General features: G+C 39.5%; 1 protein-coding gene across 1 annotated transcript in view; it reads left to right on the forward strand.

The window, feature by feature from the left end:
* STAG1 (STAG1 cohesin complex component) overlaps window positions 1–14,305 on the forward strand; it is a 159,743-nt gene that overhangs the window by 89,903 nt on the left and 55,535 nt on the right. The window contains exons 7-9 of the mRNA XM_079314939.1: window positions 1,935–2,139; window positions 4,779–4,930; window positions 9,042–9,115. Of these exons, the coding sequence (XP_079171065.1) occupies window positions 1,935–2,139; window positions 4,779–4,930; window positions 9,042–9,115 (431 nt within the window). The remainder of the gene's footprint in view (window positions 1–1,934; window positions 2,140–4,778; window positions 4,931–9,041; window positions 9,116–14,305) is intronic.

The raw sequence follows: 14,305 nt of genomic DNA on the forward strand, positions 1-14,305 counted from the left end.
GTTACAGTTGCTGGTACATAGTCTTTCTTTGTCCATTACCTAAAACTTTTCAGAACTACTGTAGTTCTAAAAAATGTCAGTTCTAGCTTCTGCTTTAATGTTTGAATGGATTTATGAGAGAATTTATGGGGCTTACTATAAAAACATAAAATTGTTAATTCTAGGCTGCAACCCAGTGAGTATTTTGAAATCTGGAATAAACTGTTGGCATTTCACCTGTAATAGCTCCCCCAGTACCCCAGAAATCCCAAACTGTCCCATTGTTCCATGAGTGCTGCAGGAATCACCTGGCTGCCAGCCTGAATTTTGCATTTATGGCAGGGATTGAAGTATTGATTTTCCTCCTTACGAGTGGAAAAATTCTTGTGCAGGATTTAAACCGTGGACATAATGTTGTTCACAAAGTTCACTTTGGGACAGGGAATTCCATGGACATCCATTGGCTGCACTGTTTGGCTGCTTGGGAGTATAGGTGTTTTGTGGGTGAATTCCCTCATAATTCTTGTGCTAGAGTTGGCAGGTGAACAAAGACTTGGTTTACTTTGAATTTTCTAATCACTGGGCCATGAAGTATTATGTCAGTCTCACTGATGTATCACTTTTTTTTTTGGTGTTCAAGAATAAAGGATCCATTGTAAGTTTATTCTTTCCATTTCAGCCAGATGAGGTGTTCATGGTACAGTCTTCACAGGCTTTTCAAAAGAGTTGTCTGATATGTACTTGCAGGTTAAAAATGCACCATACAGAGATGAGTAGTTAGACACATCACTTCAGATTATAAGGATCTATTCCAAAAGACTGCATATGCACAAGAAAGCATATGTTATGTACCAAAGTTCATGTACATGTAGAGATCCATCAGGTTATTTTGGTGTGGTTGAAATGAGTGTGATTAGGTTAAATGTAATGGCTAAAGGGTTTTCTATAGGGGAATGTTGTTTAAGAAGTTTAGGTTCAGGGTATTTGATTGCATCTCCTCTGTGCTGACATTGCTGCCTTTGCATGTTTCAGTCTGGGTGATAAGTCCTGAGGAGGAAAGTATTTGTTCCTCACAAAAGCACAGAAAAAATGTGTAGAAATTGATGTAACTTTGGTACTACTGACTTCTTATCCTGAGACATTCAGGATGGAACATTCCTGCCTTGATGTTTTGGATACTCTGGAATTGGCTTACAAATCAAGTGGTCAGGAAAGGTATACTTAGGCCTTTTCACTGAGGGGGAAAAAGCATTTTCTGATTGTAGGGGCACAGTGTTCCTGTAGTGCAGTATATACAGTAAATGTAGTAATAGCAGACCTGGGGAGGCATTAAATGAAAGTACCTAGTCCAATCTTGTAATAATTTTTTTAAGATGAAGTATATGAAGCTGTAATAAAATTTCCATTACTGCTATCAGAAGGCAAGTTTTACCCATAGATAAGGTCTGCATTTACAAGATAAAACAGGGCAATGTTTGCTTTTCGATAAGGAAACTGTAAGCTTGAGTAAACCATACTCAACTGTAAGCTTGAGCAAAGCAAAGTTTGGGAGGAGGGGCAGTCAGCTGATTAGAATATTAACTTGGAGTTGAAATGAGGATGGAAAATGGCAAGAACTGTCAATCACACAAGCCTTTCTTTAGGCTTCGACCTTAAATACTTTGAAATATTCCTGTCTCATCCTTTGCTCCCACTTCCTGGCTGAGGATACAAGGAAAACAATTGAGTCTTGATACTTATTTTGACTATACAGAGCCAATACTGCAAGTGGAAAGCAGGTTACAATGATGTCTTTACAAAAGTGGTTTTGTGCCAGTGAGCCGAAGAGTGATATGTTGTTTTATTTGTTATTCTTGAAGGAACAAGATGATATTTAGTTTAGAACCATAGACCACAATGGCTACACCAATATTAAACAATTTAATACTTGATCTTTTTCTTCTGTTGTTCTGCAGGACAGTGGTGATTATCCCCTGACCATGCCTGGGCCTCAGTGGAAGAAGTTCCGCTCCAACTTCTGCGAGTTCATCGGGGTGCTGATCCGGCAGTGCCAGTACAGCATCATCTACGACGAGTACATGATGGACACGGTGATCTCGCTGCTCACCGGCCTCTCCGACTCGCAGGTCCGCGCCTTCCGGCACACCAGCACCCTGGCTGGTGAGTGAGCTGCACTGCTTATCCCCTGCGAGAAGTACTTGTCATTTGCATTGAGGTGGACACCCTGACTGACATTAGAACTGTGCAAAGCTTCATCAAATCCAAGTACCACATATGGTACAACTAGACTTACAATATTCCTTTTGTATTTGGAAAGTAGTGTGCTGAGGCACTTAGGGATTCCTGTTATTCCCAGGGCCTCCGGTGAATCCTGAGAATCAGAAGTGGCATGCTTATGTCTTGTATTTTGTTATTAATTGTTCACTTGTTGTACAGAATGTTGGAGTAATTTTATATTTTAGAGTATAAATTTATTCTAAGGAAGTATCAGGACAATTGTATTATCAAAGAGTTTCCATTCACCAGAAAAAATAATCTGTGCCTTAACTCTAATAAGGATTGGGATAACTGGGCCATGCTTGCAGGGCTCCCTGTCTTCTGCCTGCAGTGCAGCTGCTTCACCTAAGGAAAGCCATGGGTGTATTATTAGCTAGAAGTGGGCTTTCCTTATGTATTTCATCACACCTGTAAGAGATGTGTCTTCTAAGAGGGATGAATTGCTCTCCACAAGGAGCTATTTTTCTCAGTTACAAAGCGCTACCAGGGTGGCTGGCTTGGGTGTAGGTGTCTACAGCTGGTCATGTCAGGTGGTAAGAAATGCATCTTATTGCAAGGTTCATAGATCATGCCAGATATTTGAAACTCTTACAGCAGACATTTGTCATAATCTGAATGTTTGTATGGCCAGTATTTATTAGTATTTAGTCATTCTACCATAGCCTCATACACATTTTTTCAGTTTCAAGTGTACTGATACCCAGCTAAACCAATACAATCAGAATTTATTTAAAATTTCATCTCTTGTTATGAATCCAAGCAAGAGGCAGATTTCCAACGATAGTGATAAAACAACTCCAGATTTGAGTGGATTTTGATTTTAAAACTGAAACCCAAACCCTTCAACTCACAGTGGCTGAACTGCTTTGGAAGTGCATTCCCTTGTGTTCTTCACCTTACTTAGCAATGAGATGGTAAAACTGTGAGTTATACAGGCTTAAGCTTCCAGGTTTGGAGTTTCCTCTTCAAATTCAGTATTCCAAGGTGAGCACTGTTTGAGCCTAGATAATCTGCTGGAAATCTATGCCTGTTATTTAAACTGTATTCCCTTCCATCTGATGCTGTCTGCAGCACTGGGTGGTTTTGATTTGCTGTTTGCTCAGACTGTAGTTGATTGGTTCATAGGGAAGAGTTCATGGAGTGAGGTGTGCACTCTGATCCATGGAGTTGGTTGGTCCATCCCTGCATGGGGCAGGTGTTTGGAAAGTATGAGGGACTTGATTAAAAGACAAGAAACAGAAGCACTTACTACAGTCATTTCCCAAGACACGAGCTCTGTAGAAGAAAGAGTTTCCATTGTTTGGATTGGATTCTGTAGCTAGAAACTTTCAGCAAGAATGAGCTGAAGCTAAAGCTGAGGTTCATCACAAATGACTGCAGCTATTTCAGCCAGTGCTCACTTCTTGCATTAATGACACATTTATCTTACATTGCATCATGAATGGGAGCTGCCAAAGATCTTGGCATTTGCCAGTGATAGTACATGCCATTTATTTATTTGTTTGTTTGTTTGTTGTAACAAGCTTGAGGCTTGGCTTTGATTCTACAAATTTCCTTCAAGCTGTTTTTAGTACATTTAGTAGTGTTGCAGCCCCAAAGAGAAGAGCTCAGCATGATGTCATGGAGCTCAGTCTTGATAAAGTTTTTGAAAATCTACATGTAGACTGGCATTTCTTCTTAAAGGAGTGTTTGTAGGTCTTTGTTTTCAGTTTTCCTGTATGCTAGTCAGTTGGAATGAAAGATGATTCACTGTAGGAAGAACCTGTAGGTTATCAATGTATAGCAGTGTAAATCAACCCAAGTAGCCTCTCTTCTCCACTTACATGTTTGCTTTTCTACCTTGAAGTAATACTGCATATTTAGATGAGCATGCAGAGAGAATGTGATAGTTTGTTGCATTATTTTGCTGCTTTTTCAATATTGTAAAATGTGTTGTAATATGTAACTACACAGAACTTGGGAAAGAATCTTAATAATGTTTTTTGTAAAAATTAATTTTAGTACTGAAAAGCAGACACGTACAATATAATATCCAGCATGTGTGCTAATAAAAATTTAATTTTATGTGGCTGTACAGCTGACTTTAGAGCAGTGTCAGATCTGCATTCAGAGAAGCTGTGCTGTGGTCCCTTGTGACCTGAGCCATCCTCAGCAGCCTTTGGCTAAGGTCACCCTTAGTATGGAGTCACCTCTCTGGCACTTCTCTGTGCAGAAATGGCTGTAACTCCCCAGCAGCTGCCTTCATGGTGCCCTGATGCTGCAGCCTCACTGCTGGCTCCCTGGTGTCCCCAGAGCTTGTCTGGAGAAGACAGCAAGGAGCACTGCCTGCAGCTCACTGTGGGGTATAGACTTTGCTTTCAGACCATGGGTCAATGACCCAGGTATTGCCTGGGTGGAAGTGCCTTTCCAGATGGCTGTGCCAGGGTCAGACACTTTTTGCTGTGAGTATGGATTTGCTGAGGAGGTATTTTCTGAGCTCTGACTACAGGTAAAGAGTCATAATCTGTCTTGTACCTTTGCAGCTATGAAGCTTATGACTGCTCTTGTGAATGTTGCCTTAAACCTGAGCATTCATCAGGACAATACACAGAGGCAGTATGAAGCTGAGAGAAACAAAATGATTGGCAAAAGAGCTAATGAAAGATTGGAGCTGCTGCTTCAGAAAAGAAAAGAGGCAAGTGGAAAGACGATTTTTTTTTTTTTCCTGGTTCATGTGCATTCCCTCCAACAGAAAGCCCAGGGTGGTTTGTGACTTGAGTACCACAGTGAGAAAGAGCTTAGCTCTGCAGTGGTGTTTGTGTGATCTCAAGCACACTACTTAAATCCTGTACTGCCACATTCAGTTGAGTTTGTGATGCTGTTCTGCACTCAAAGGAGAATTCTTAGACTTCTACCTATGAGCAGGTAGGAAGAGTCTCAAACTGTAAGCAGTCACGTTCTGATGATGCAGAAATATTCTGACATGAGGATCACACATTCCCTCCCTGCACTGCCCTGTTTTCCTCTTAATCACTACAGTTATTCCACATTGTCTCATTAGTATTTCTTTTTTAGCTGCTTTCAGGAAACACTGGAGTTGAGGCTATAACACCTGTTCTCAGGGAGAAGGAGCTAGGGAGACATTAAAGTTGCCTTTAGTAAGTACCAGTCTGGCATTAGGTGAGAAAAACCATTAGAAGATTGCTATAATCAACCCTAAATAAAGTATTATATCACAGGAAATTTCAGTTTTAGAGGTGTATTTAAATTTAAAGATGACAAGTAGAAAATTAATACACATACACCCAAACAACCATAATGTGTAAAAAGATGCCAAGTAAAACTCATAAAAGAAATTGAAAAATCAAAGTTTGTATGGTTTGGATTTAAATTTATGATTTTAAATATATTAGTTTTGGATTTTCTCCACCACTGTTTTACTCTATGGCAATTAAGGATGTTTGGGTGCTTTGCCTGTGTGCACATTGAATTCCTTTAAATGTAATTTTGATTCAGAATTGTTTGACTTTGTAATCTTTGTCTGGGGATAATTAAAATTACCCATTTTTATTTTACCCCTATGATCTGTAGCACAACTTAATTTGGTTTTCATAATTCTTAAAAAGCATGCATTAAAATATAATGGAAGAACAATCTCACCTGACCAAACTTAGAGAAGTATTTTTAATTAAATATTAAATTGAATGTGAGTTCTAAAGTATTTTGAAAAGCAAAATAGCTGGAACAGAGTTTGTATTCCACATTTGTTGATTGTTGCTTAGAATTTTTCACAGGGCAAAGGCACTGATTGCACTGATTTCCTTGGGTTGGTGGCTCTGTGGCTGGGGACTCTCTGTGCCCATTCCCCCAGCTGTTCTTTCAGAGCTGCAGGACATCCTCTCTCTGGGGAGCTGTAGCAAGGATGCCCAGGCTGCACAGGGCTGGGGAGCCTTGACGGGAGAAGGAACTTTTCTTAGTCCTTACCTTTGTCTCTGTGTGTTCAGGGGCTCACATTTCACTGCTTTGACAGCTGAGCAAAGCATTGCCTGGGAATAGCCAGGTCGAGCATGTCCATGGGGTCAAGCACACCAGGGGCACCTGGGCAGAAGAGATCTGTGAGGATTAGATGGCTTAATGCTCTGTGTAAGAATTCCTGATGTAATATACATGTATATTGCTACTGTTTAAATACACTGAATTGACAGTGGCATTCTGTGCTGGCACTTTCTCAGTTGATTCTTGGATGAAGTGCCATCCTAACAACCCCTCCTGAGCACCAAACATGTGCATGTGTTGGTCTTCATGAGCTGATAGAGGGAGAGTTCACCAAGTGAGTGTGCCAGGTTAGTCTGAAGCAGAGGAGGTAGAGCACTTCTGAAGTGTTTCATTCTCATGCCATCATTTGCAGGCCTGGTGGGGAGCCATGCATGGAGCTCTGTCTTATCTGTGAGATTTTCACCTCAAGTGGATGATTTATTTAGCAATATGCCACAAAGTAGAGAAAGCTGTCTTTTTAGTATCTGCCAGTAGTAATTCAAATTTTGTGCTTGACATACATGTTTTTTTAAGCTTTCAAAACTGCTTGCAGAGTGAACAAGAAAATGTTTCCCTCATTTTTTACCTCTCTTTAAGAGGGGAAGTGTTAAATCATTTTTGCATTGGTAAGAGCAGGAGTCCCAGGACACAGATGCTCTCTCAAGATGCTTGAAATTAACCCTCAGATTCAAGTGCATGGTTTAAAAAACTTGAAAGTGTAAAATGCAATTAGAGTTTCAGAGAAAATTAATTACTGAATCTAAAATGCATTTGAGAATTGTATCCTTTAAAGGTTGGTACACAGAGGTACAAGGGATCTCACATGGATCTGAATCTCTGATTCTGCTTCCACACCAGCTGTGGCCCAGCACATGGATACCTGTACCAGATGATAATTTACCATGTTTATAGTGCACTGTGAATTCTGTGCAGAAGAAGAGGGAAGAAGCCATCCATGCTGTCCCTTCATCTGTGCTGCTTCAGTCTCTACTGTCCTGCTTCACTTTGCACTCGAAGAGATGTCAAAGGACACTTTTTTCAGAATCTCAACTTTCTCATGGCTCAGAAAGTCCATCCTCTCCTACCTGTTTTCTATGATGTGGTTTTATACCAAGAAATCATTCCCTGAGTGCTCTGTGAGTTTTCTCTTCCAGGGCCCTTGTAGTTTCTCAGAAAGCCTTCTGTGGCTTCTTGGTTCATTCTCATCCTCATTTACTGCCCAGCCTGTGCTAGGCTGTCTCTACCCCCATGTTGCTGTGGTTGTTTCCCTGCCTGTAGCCTGTGGAGTCATCCAGCTGAGATTGATTAGGAACTCACAGACCCCTTTGGCTTATGAATTCTCAAACAAGCATTTAGTCAGTGCATATTTGGGTTGAGCTGCTGCTGCAAATAGTGTTTTCCCCAGAGGCAATGTCTAAATATGCTTGGTTCATGTATGCAGAACTGGTGTGGACCCAGCTCTTCTCTTTGTACATAATCCCTTTTACTATGAAATTAGTTTCTTTGGCAGTTTTTTGACAGTTTGGTCAAGAGCCCTCAATGCCTTGGTTTCTCCAAATGCAAAATGGAGAGACACTTTAGTGAACAGGGAGGCTTTACTCCTCAGTTCTGAAGCTACTTCAGCTTGTACCTGGAAGATGCAGTAGAAATATTTGGATGAAAAATAGAAGCCCTTAGGTAAAAGTGTTTCAGAGCTCATGCCATGCAGGAGGTCAAACCAGCTGATCCCAATTTTGCCTCTGGTTTTAAAACCTTTTATCTGTTAAATATATACATCCATAATTATACAGGTTTAATTATTTTATGCATATGTACACTCTACTAGGGAGGCTGTGTTGTGGTTTTCCTACTGTGAGAATGTGGACTAATTTACATTCCCACACTGTGGTGCTGTGCTTGGACTGTAATGAACACTTTGATGGAAGAACAATGGCTGCTCCAAAAGCTGATTGGATAAAATTGGTGTCATCTTATTAACAAAGCTTCATTTAGGTGTAATTAAGTTATACTTAGTTTAGTTCAATATCTGACAGTATAAGAATACTGTAATTAATTCCAAGTTGTGTTAACATATTAATTGACACAAGGTAAGCTTCCCATAGTACTTGCAAAATGTGTTCATATTACCCAGGAAGAGACAAGTCTTTCAAGAAAACACTCTTATTTATAAAAGCATGCTCATAACACCTTTTAATTTGGAGTTGGGTTTGGTTTCTTGCAGGCTAAGGCCTGGATGTTAGTAGTGCTCTGGTCCTGGAAGTCTTCCTGCTTCTGAAACCCAGTTTTTGTGGGTGCTGAAGTTCAAGCAACTGACAGTCTTTTACTTAGGATTGACAACATCTTCAGCTCCTTTCCTTAAATAGAACATTAATTTTTTCGAAACTAATTTGTAACCAGCTTTGTTTCTGCAGCTGTCATTCACTCAGCTCTGTTTCCCTGTGAACACAGCACTGCTGAAATTATGGCACACATTGTCTCTACTTGTCTCATTTTCAGTACCAAAAGTTGATGATTACTTCAAAGAACTAGTTTGAGAGACTAAATTGATATTTGAAGTGAATATTAATTTTCTTCCATTAAGACATTGCATATATAAATGTAAATATTTGTATGTATATGCATACAATATAGGTATGTGCTGGAAAAGCAGAAATGGTGAATTTACTCAAGTGCTCTTCTAAGGTCTTAAAGGTTTCTCAATAGGGAATTGTAGAATACCAAATTATAATAAGCAATGATCTTTTATTTATTTTGTGTTTTGTTTTTCACAGCTACAAGAAAACCAAGATGAAATCGAAAATATGATGAACTCTATTTTTAAGGGTATATTTGTTCATAGATACCGGTAAGAAAATGCATGTTCCAGTAGGCTCTGCTAACAAAGTGTGGTCATAAGGAAAGTCAAGGGCAGTTTCTGGGTTGATTTTCTTCTGATGTAATATTCTAGGTGCTGCAAGATCACTGTCAAAAACACTTGAAGTTATGGAAGAATATACAAATTGTAACCTCTGTTAATTACACAGTGGAGCCATCCATACAATTTTCTTTTGATCAATAGACAGCTTTAAAGGGTTGTAGGAGACATGGTCTTTGAATCTTTGCATTTTGAAAAGTTGTCCATGTTGGGAGCACAAAAATGACTTATTTTAAGAATAACCAAATAATTATTGCATATCACAGGACAGCAGTTGTCCTCCAGCGTGCATTTCATTTTATATGTCTTGGGTGTAAAGAGAAAATTTGGAATATGATTTACCAGAGAGCAGTAGTCTTTTAAAATAGATTTGGGGTTGTTGTGCATCACAAGATGCCTCAGAGCATCTGCATCACCTTTTAACCAGCTCTGTAAATGTTAATTGACTTCCTGAAATCAAAAGATGAAATTCAAGGGTACTGAACTATGCAATTAACCTTTCAGCTTTCAATTCTGTCTTAGAGGTTTCTAATTTATGGAATCTTTTAGGAAAATGGCAGGAAAAAAGGGTGTATGAGAAGAGGGCTAGAAGGCAAAGAGGAACCCATAGTTCAGTTGGATGGAGAGATGATGGTAATTTGGAGAAAAGCATGCAGGAAACCAGTGAGGTGCTTGTGCCGACAGATGTGTGAGTGTGAGCAGCACACTGGGGTTGGACAGTGTCTCCTCAATACCTGAGCATGGAAAGAAGTTCATGGTTTGTGGTCAGGAAGCCTTGAGCTGCTTGGCAGAGGGAGGATGGGTATGTAGAGCCAGCAGGTGGTAAATGAGTGTACTAGATCACTGAAGCACTCACACTATTTTGTTAGGAGAGCAGCTTTCATGGCATAGGTAAAAAAGCTGAAGGAATTAAATTCTAAGAGTGTTTCTATTTTTATCCCTTCAGAACTTAATGTATTATATCAAACAAAACATTGCTTTAAAATATCCTCTTAGTAGTTCATGCTCTTTCATGGGGCTGGAAAAAGACTCAGCCTTTTAGTGGTCTGCATTCCAGTGCTTTTTCTTTTGAAATCCTCCTTTTGTAGAAAAGTTTCTTTTCATGCCTCCTGCCACCACTAGTAAAGACCTAATTTTGCTGATGTTGCTGTAAAAAAGGAGAGGCCAAATAAATAAACTTTATCCATGCCCTGGAAAAAGGTGCCCGTAGTGGACCTGTTAGACCAGTGGGGAATTGACTGAAATAAGGCAGGTGGTGGCACCACTTGTGCCACTGTTCAGAGGGGTCAGGAGGAACCTGTTCCCACCCTGCCCCCAGAGCAACTTGTGTGAGCACAGCCATCCCTGACCTTCTGGGGAGCCCTAAAGGGTCTCTTACAAGATACACCAAACTGTGAGTAATGGTGCATCACAGAGAGCACAGAGTGAGACTCTTGCACTCACAGCTGGACACGTAAAGCTGTGTGAAACCCAACTAACTGACAACAAAGCCCAGGGACGATAACATTTAAAGGATTTTGAACTATTACCTACTTTTGTAACTTCTTAATTTCTTGAACCTTACTTCTGTCAAGTAGTGCCAATTATTTATAAATTTCACTTAGGCCTTAGACTATGCACAAGTGGTGATGATTTGGAAAAATGTTATTTAATTATTCCCAGAGAATAAGTCCCATCCTTCAGTATGATTCAAACTCAGCCACAATGATTCATGCTTAGTGACCTTTGTAGCTTAACTAACAAGTCCTTGACCTAAACAAAACCCCTGAAATGGTTTCATTCAGAATGTGTCTTCCAACAAGTGTTGCAATCTTCTTTCTGTAGATTGGCTTCCAATTTCCTGGAAGATTTCAGTGCTCACTTCTCTCATCAAGAAAAATAAATATATTTGGAAAATAGCTAAACAGTTTTCTAGGTATAATGTTAGTCTGGTGTGAACAGCAGATTTGGTCAAAAACTGAGATATTCTTAATAAGCATGTAGGAAATATACCCACCTCACTGCATGTTGCCTTTTCTCCTTCCTCAGTTATTTGTTGTCATTAAGTTTCTGTAGCTTTATGATGTAATTGGTTGTCCAGTGGTTTTTTATCCTTTTTTAAAAAAACCTTATAAAGGGGTTTTAAACATTTTTTGTTTTGTTTTGGACTGAAGTCAAAAACTGAAAATTGCTTGCAAAGGACATGTGTATAAAAAAAAAAGGAGGGAAGGGCTATTTCTTCATTTCAGTTGTATCTCTTATCAGAGATGACTGAATCTGAGATAATTGCCTCATCACTGCTCAGAAGTAATGAGTATTTAAAAAATGTTCATCCCTCTGAACTGTTATCTGAGGTTTGGCTCTTTCCCTGCCTAAGACAGCATGTATGTCCAGACACATTCCCCTCTTAGAGGGTAGGATCTCAGATTTCGGTCCTACTTCATAGTATCTTTTTTGTTTTGAGTGCCTAAAGACATTTTCCTCCAGGTGTGACCATCAAGAAAAACAGAACTGTTGCAGTTTTAGTTTATGGCAGACCAGAATAGGGATCCTCACACTGATTGACACAGTGGGTTTGAGAATTTATGCAGGGCATGAGTCTGTCCTGAGGTAATGTTTTGTCAGTACTGGCAAATAAAATAAACCTTGTCAAGTCTAGATGGCATTGCCATTTTTATGGAGAAGATGTTTCTGTCTCCTTCTGCGGTGTTCCTTTGCCTGCTACAGAGTAAATAGGATTGTGGTGAGAAGTTATGGGAATTCCACTGTTGGAAACAAGACATGGCGAAAAGAGAGAATGGGTTATTGGATGGCAGTTTGGTGAGGAAGCACAAACCAGTCAGCACAGGGAAGTAAAACCTAAACCAAACCAGAGGAAAAATCCCTCTCCCTGCACCCTAAATGTGTTATCCTAAGGAGGCAAAATATACCTCTCAGGTGACAAGGGAATGCATCATGGCTTTAGGTACGTTTGAAAAAACATTTAGAAATTACTAGTGTCACAGGCATAAAGGAAGGAGAAGGGGAAAATTTACATCATTTAATTTGAGTGAGTTTGACCTTTCTATGAAGTTCAAAAGCACACATTGTTCCCTTCCCTGCAGAGCTGTGCCTCATACTTCAAACAAGCAAAGGTTTTGGGACAAGAACTCTGAGAAACACTGGGGTCAGAGATACGTCTCAGAATCCACATCATGCCTTCAAACAATCAATTCCTTGGTCTGGCAGGAGCATTGGATGATCAGCCTAGTAACAGTTTATTGGAATGGATACTTAAATAGGCACTGTATGCAGTAGCATTTAGGAATGGGAGTGCTGTGTGCCAGCCCCTCCCCTGAGTGGGATATGCAGTGAGCATTCACCAGAACTTTTGGAAGTTGGCTCTGAACTCTTGTTTTTCTTGCCTTTCTTCTTTTATGGGGTCCTAATTCAGCTCCAGGGATGAGAGTAATAGGAAAAAAAAGAAGTAGGAAAAGAGATTTTTGTCCAGTTCCCATTATTATTACATCTTACCTGAACTCCTTCTGTCAAATATTTTCAGTAGTTGCATTGTGGAGAATGCAGGAACAGGATCTTAGGCTGTGAATGTTGTGAATATTCTCCCCTTGTATACCTTGCTTTGCAGTTTGTGCTGGAAAGAGAGTAAAATATATTTCATGTGTAAGATCTGTAGATGCCATATTAGTTTTCTTCTCTGTGGTGGACTAGATTCTGTTTCTTTCTAGAAGCATTTGGCAAGTAGTACAAGCTTACATCACTAATTCATAATTGTGATAATTAATAATGCATTCATTATTCCAAAAACAGTTCCAGTGTAGGTATAATTAGTATTTATATGTTCTTGTGTCATCCAGAAATAATGTGTATTCTCAGAAAGCTAAACAATTAGAAGCTAAAATATATTTACCTGCACAAAAATTAGAATAAAAGAATTGCAGTGTAATGACAAACAATTACTACTTCATAGCAAAGATGCAAAGATTTTTTTTGGCTGTCTTGTGTTTGATACAGCGTTGTATGGGCATGGAGTCTGTGTTAGTGATTCCTGCAGGAAAACAAGTGATTTTGATTGGTGATAGTTACCTGGAAATTGATGTGGAGTGGGAAGTAGTGTCTCACAAGTTCCCCTGCTTCTCCAGCAGCTTTAGTCTGTTTGCTGGTCTCACCTGCCTTATCCGTGATTCTGTCTCATTCTCAATTATACTGGAGATGTTAAATTCTTATTACCGTAAATCTCTTAATTAGTTGAATAGCTTTCTTCTTTCTTTCTTTTTTTTTTTAACTTTTTAATTAGCAGCTTGGAGTGAGTGCTTGTAGTGCTGAGGAATCCCTGAGAAGGCTTTTGAATCAAGAAGCAGTTTATCACTGTCTGCTAAGGGAAGCTTGAATGCACTATTAGAGAAAACAGGATTTTTCCTGCTTTTTGGCTGGCTGTGCTGCATGATTAAATACTTGTTGACATTTAGGTCCTTTTTGGGATTGCTATTAAATCCTTCCAAAATCCTTTACAGTCAGTAAATTTGTAAGGTGGTGAAATAACCTACTTGGATGTGAGGACTCAGGCTGTCATCCCCTAGTAAGAATGCCTTCCTTGCTACTTTGTATTGCTGCAGATGTGGCTCCCCCTTTTTTCTTGATTTATATTTATTAGTCTTTTAGGTTTTTCAGTAAATCTTGCATTCTTCCACCTATATTTTGCTTTTAAAATAGTTTAAAAGTAACTCCATTTAAGAGAATTGCTAATCTAGTTCAGTGTGAAGCAATGTACAATTAAACACACACACACATACATATGTATATGTGTGTGTGTGTCTGTGTGTGTGACTATAGTCATAGTTTTAACTAAAACTTGTCTTCATTATGGCTGCCTTTCCTATAAGGAATGCAGTTTTTTACCCTTGAGTGTGATATTTAGCACACTGGTCCTTACACTACATAAACCTGTTTGAGAAATCCCTGGTAGGAGAAGCTTGTTTGATGCCCTGCCCTGATCCTAATGCAGCTCATCTCCATTGTGGATTGCCCCTGACCTTGATTCTGAGGTTACAGAGCCTTCAGGAAGTTGACAGACCAGATTCACTGATGCTGCTGGGAAGTTGTTAAAATTAATGTTTCTTGTAGGCAAAGAGAGACAATGGCAGT

Source organism: Erithacus rubecula, assembly GCF_903797595.1.
Source record: "Erithacus rubecula genome assembly, chromosome: 11".
NCBI lineage: Eukaryota > Metazoa > Chordata > Aves > Passeriformes > Muscicapidae > Erithacus > Erithacus rubecula.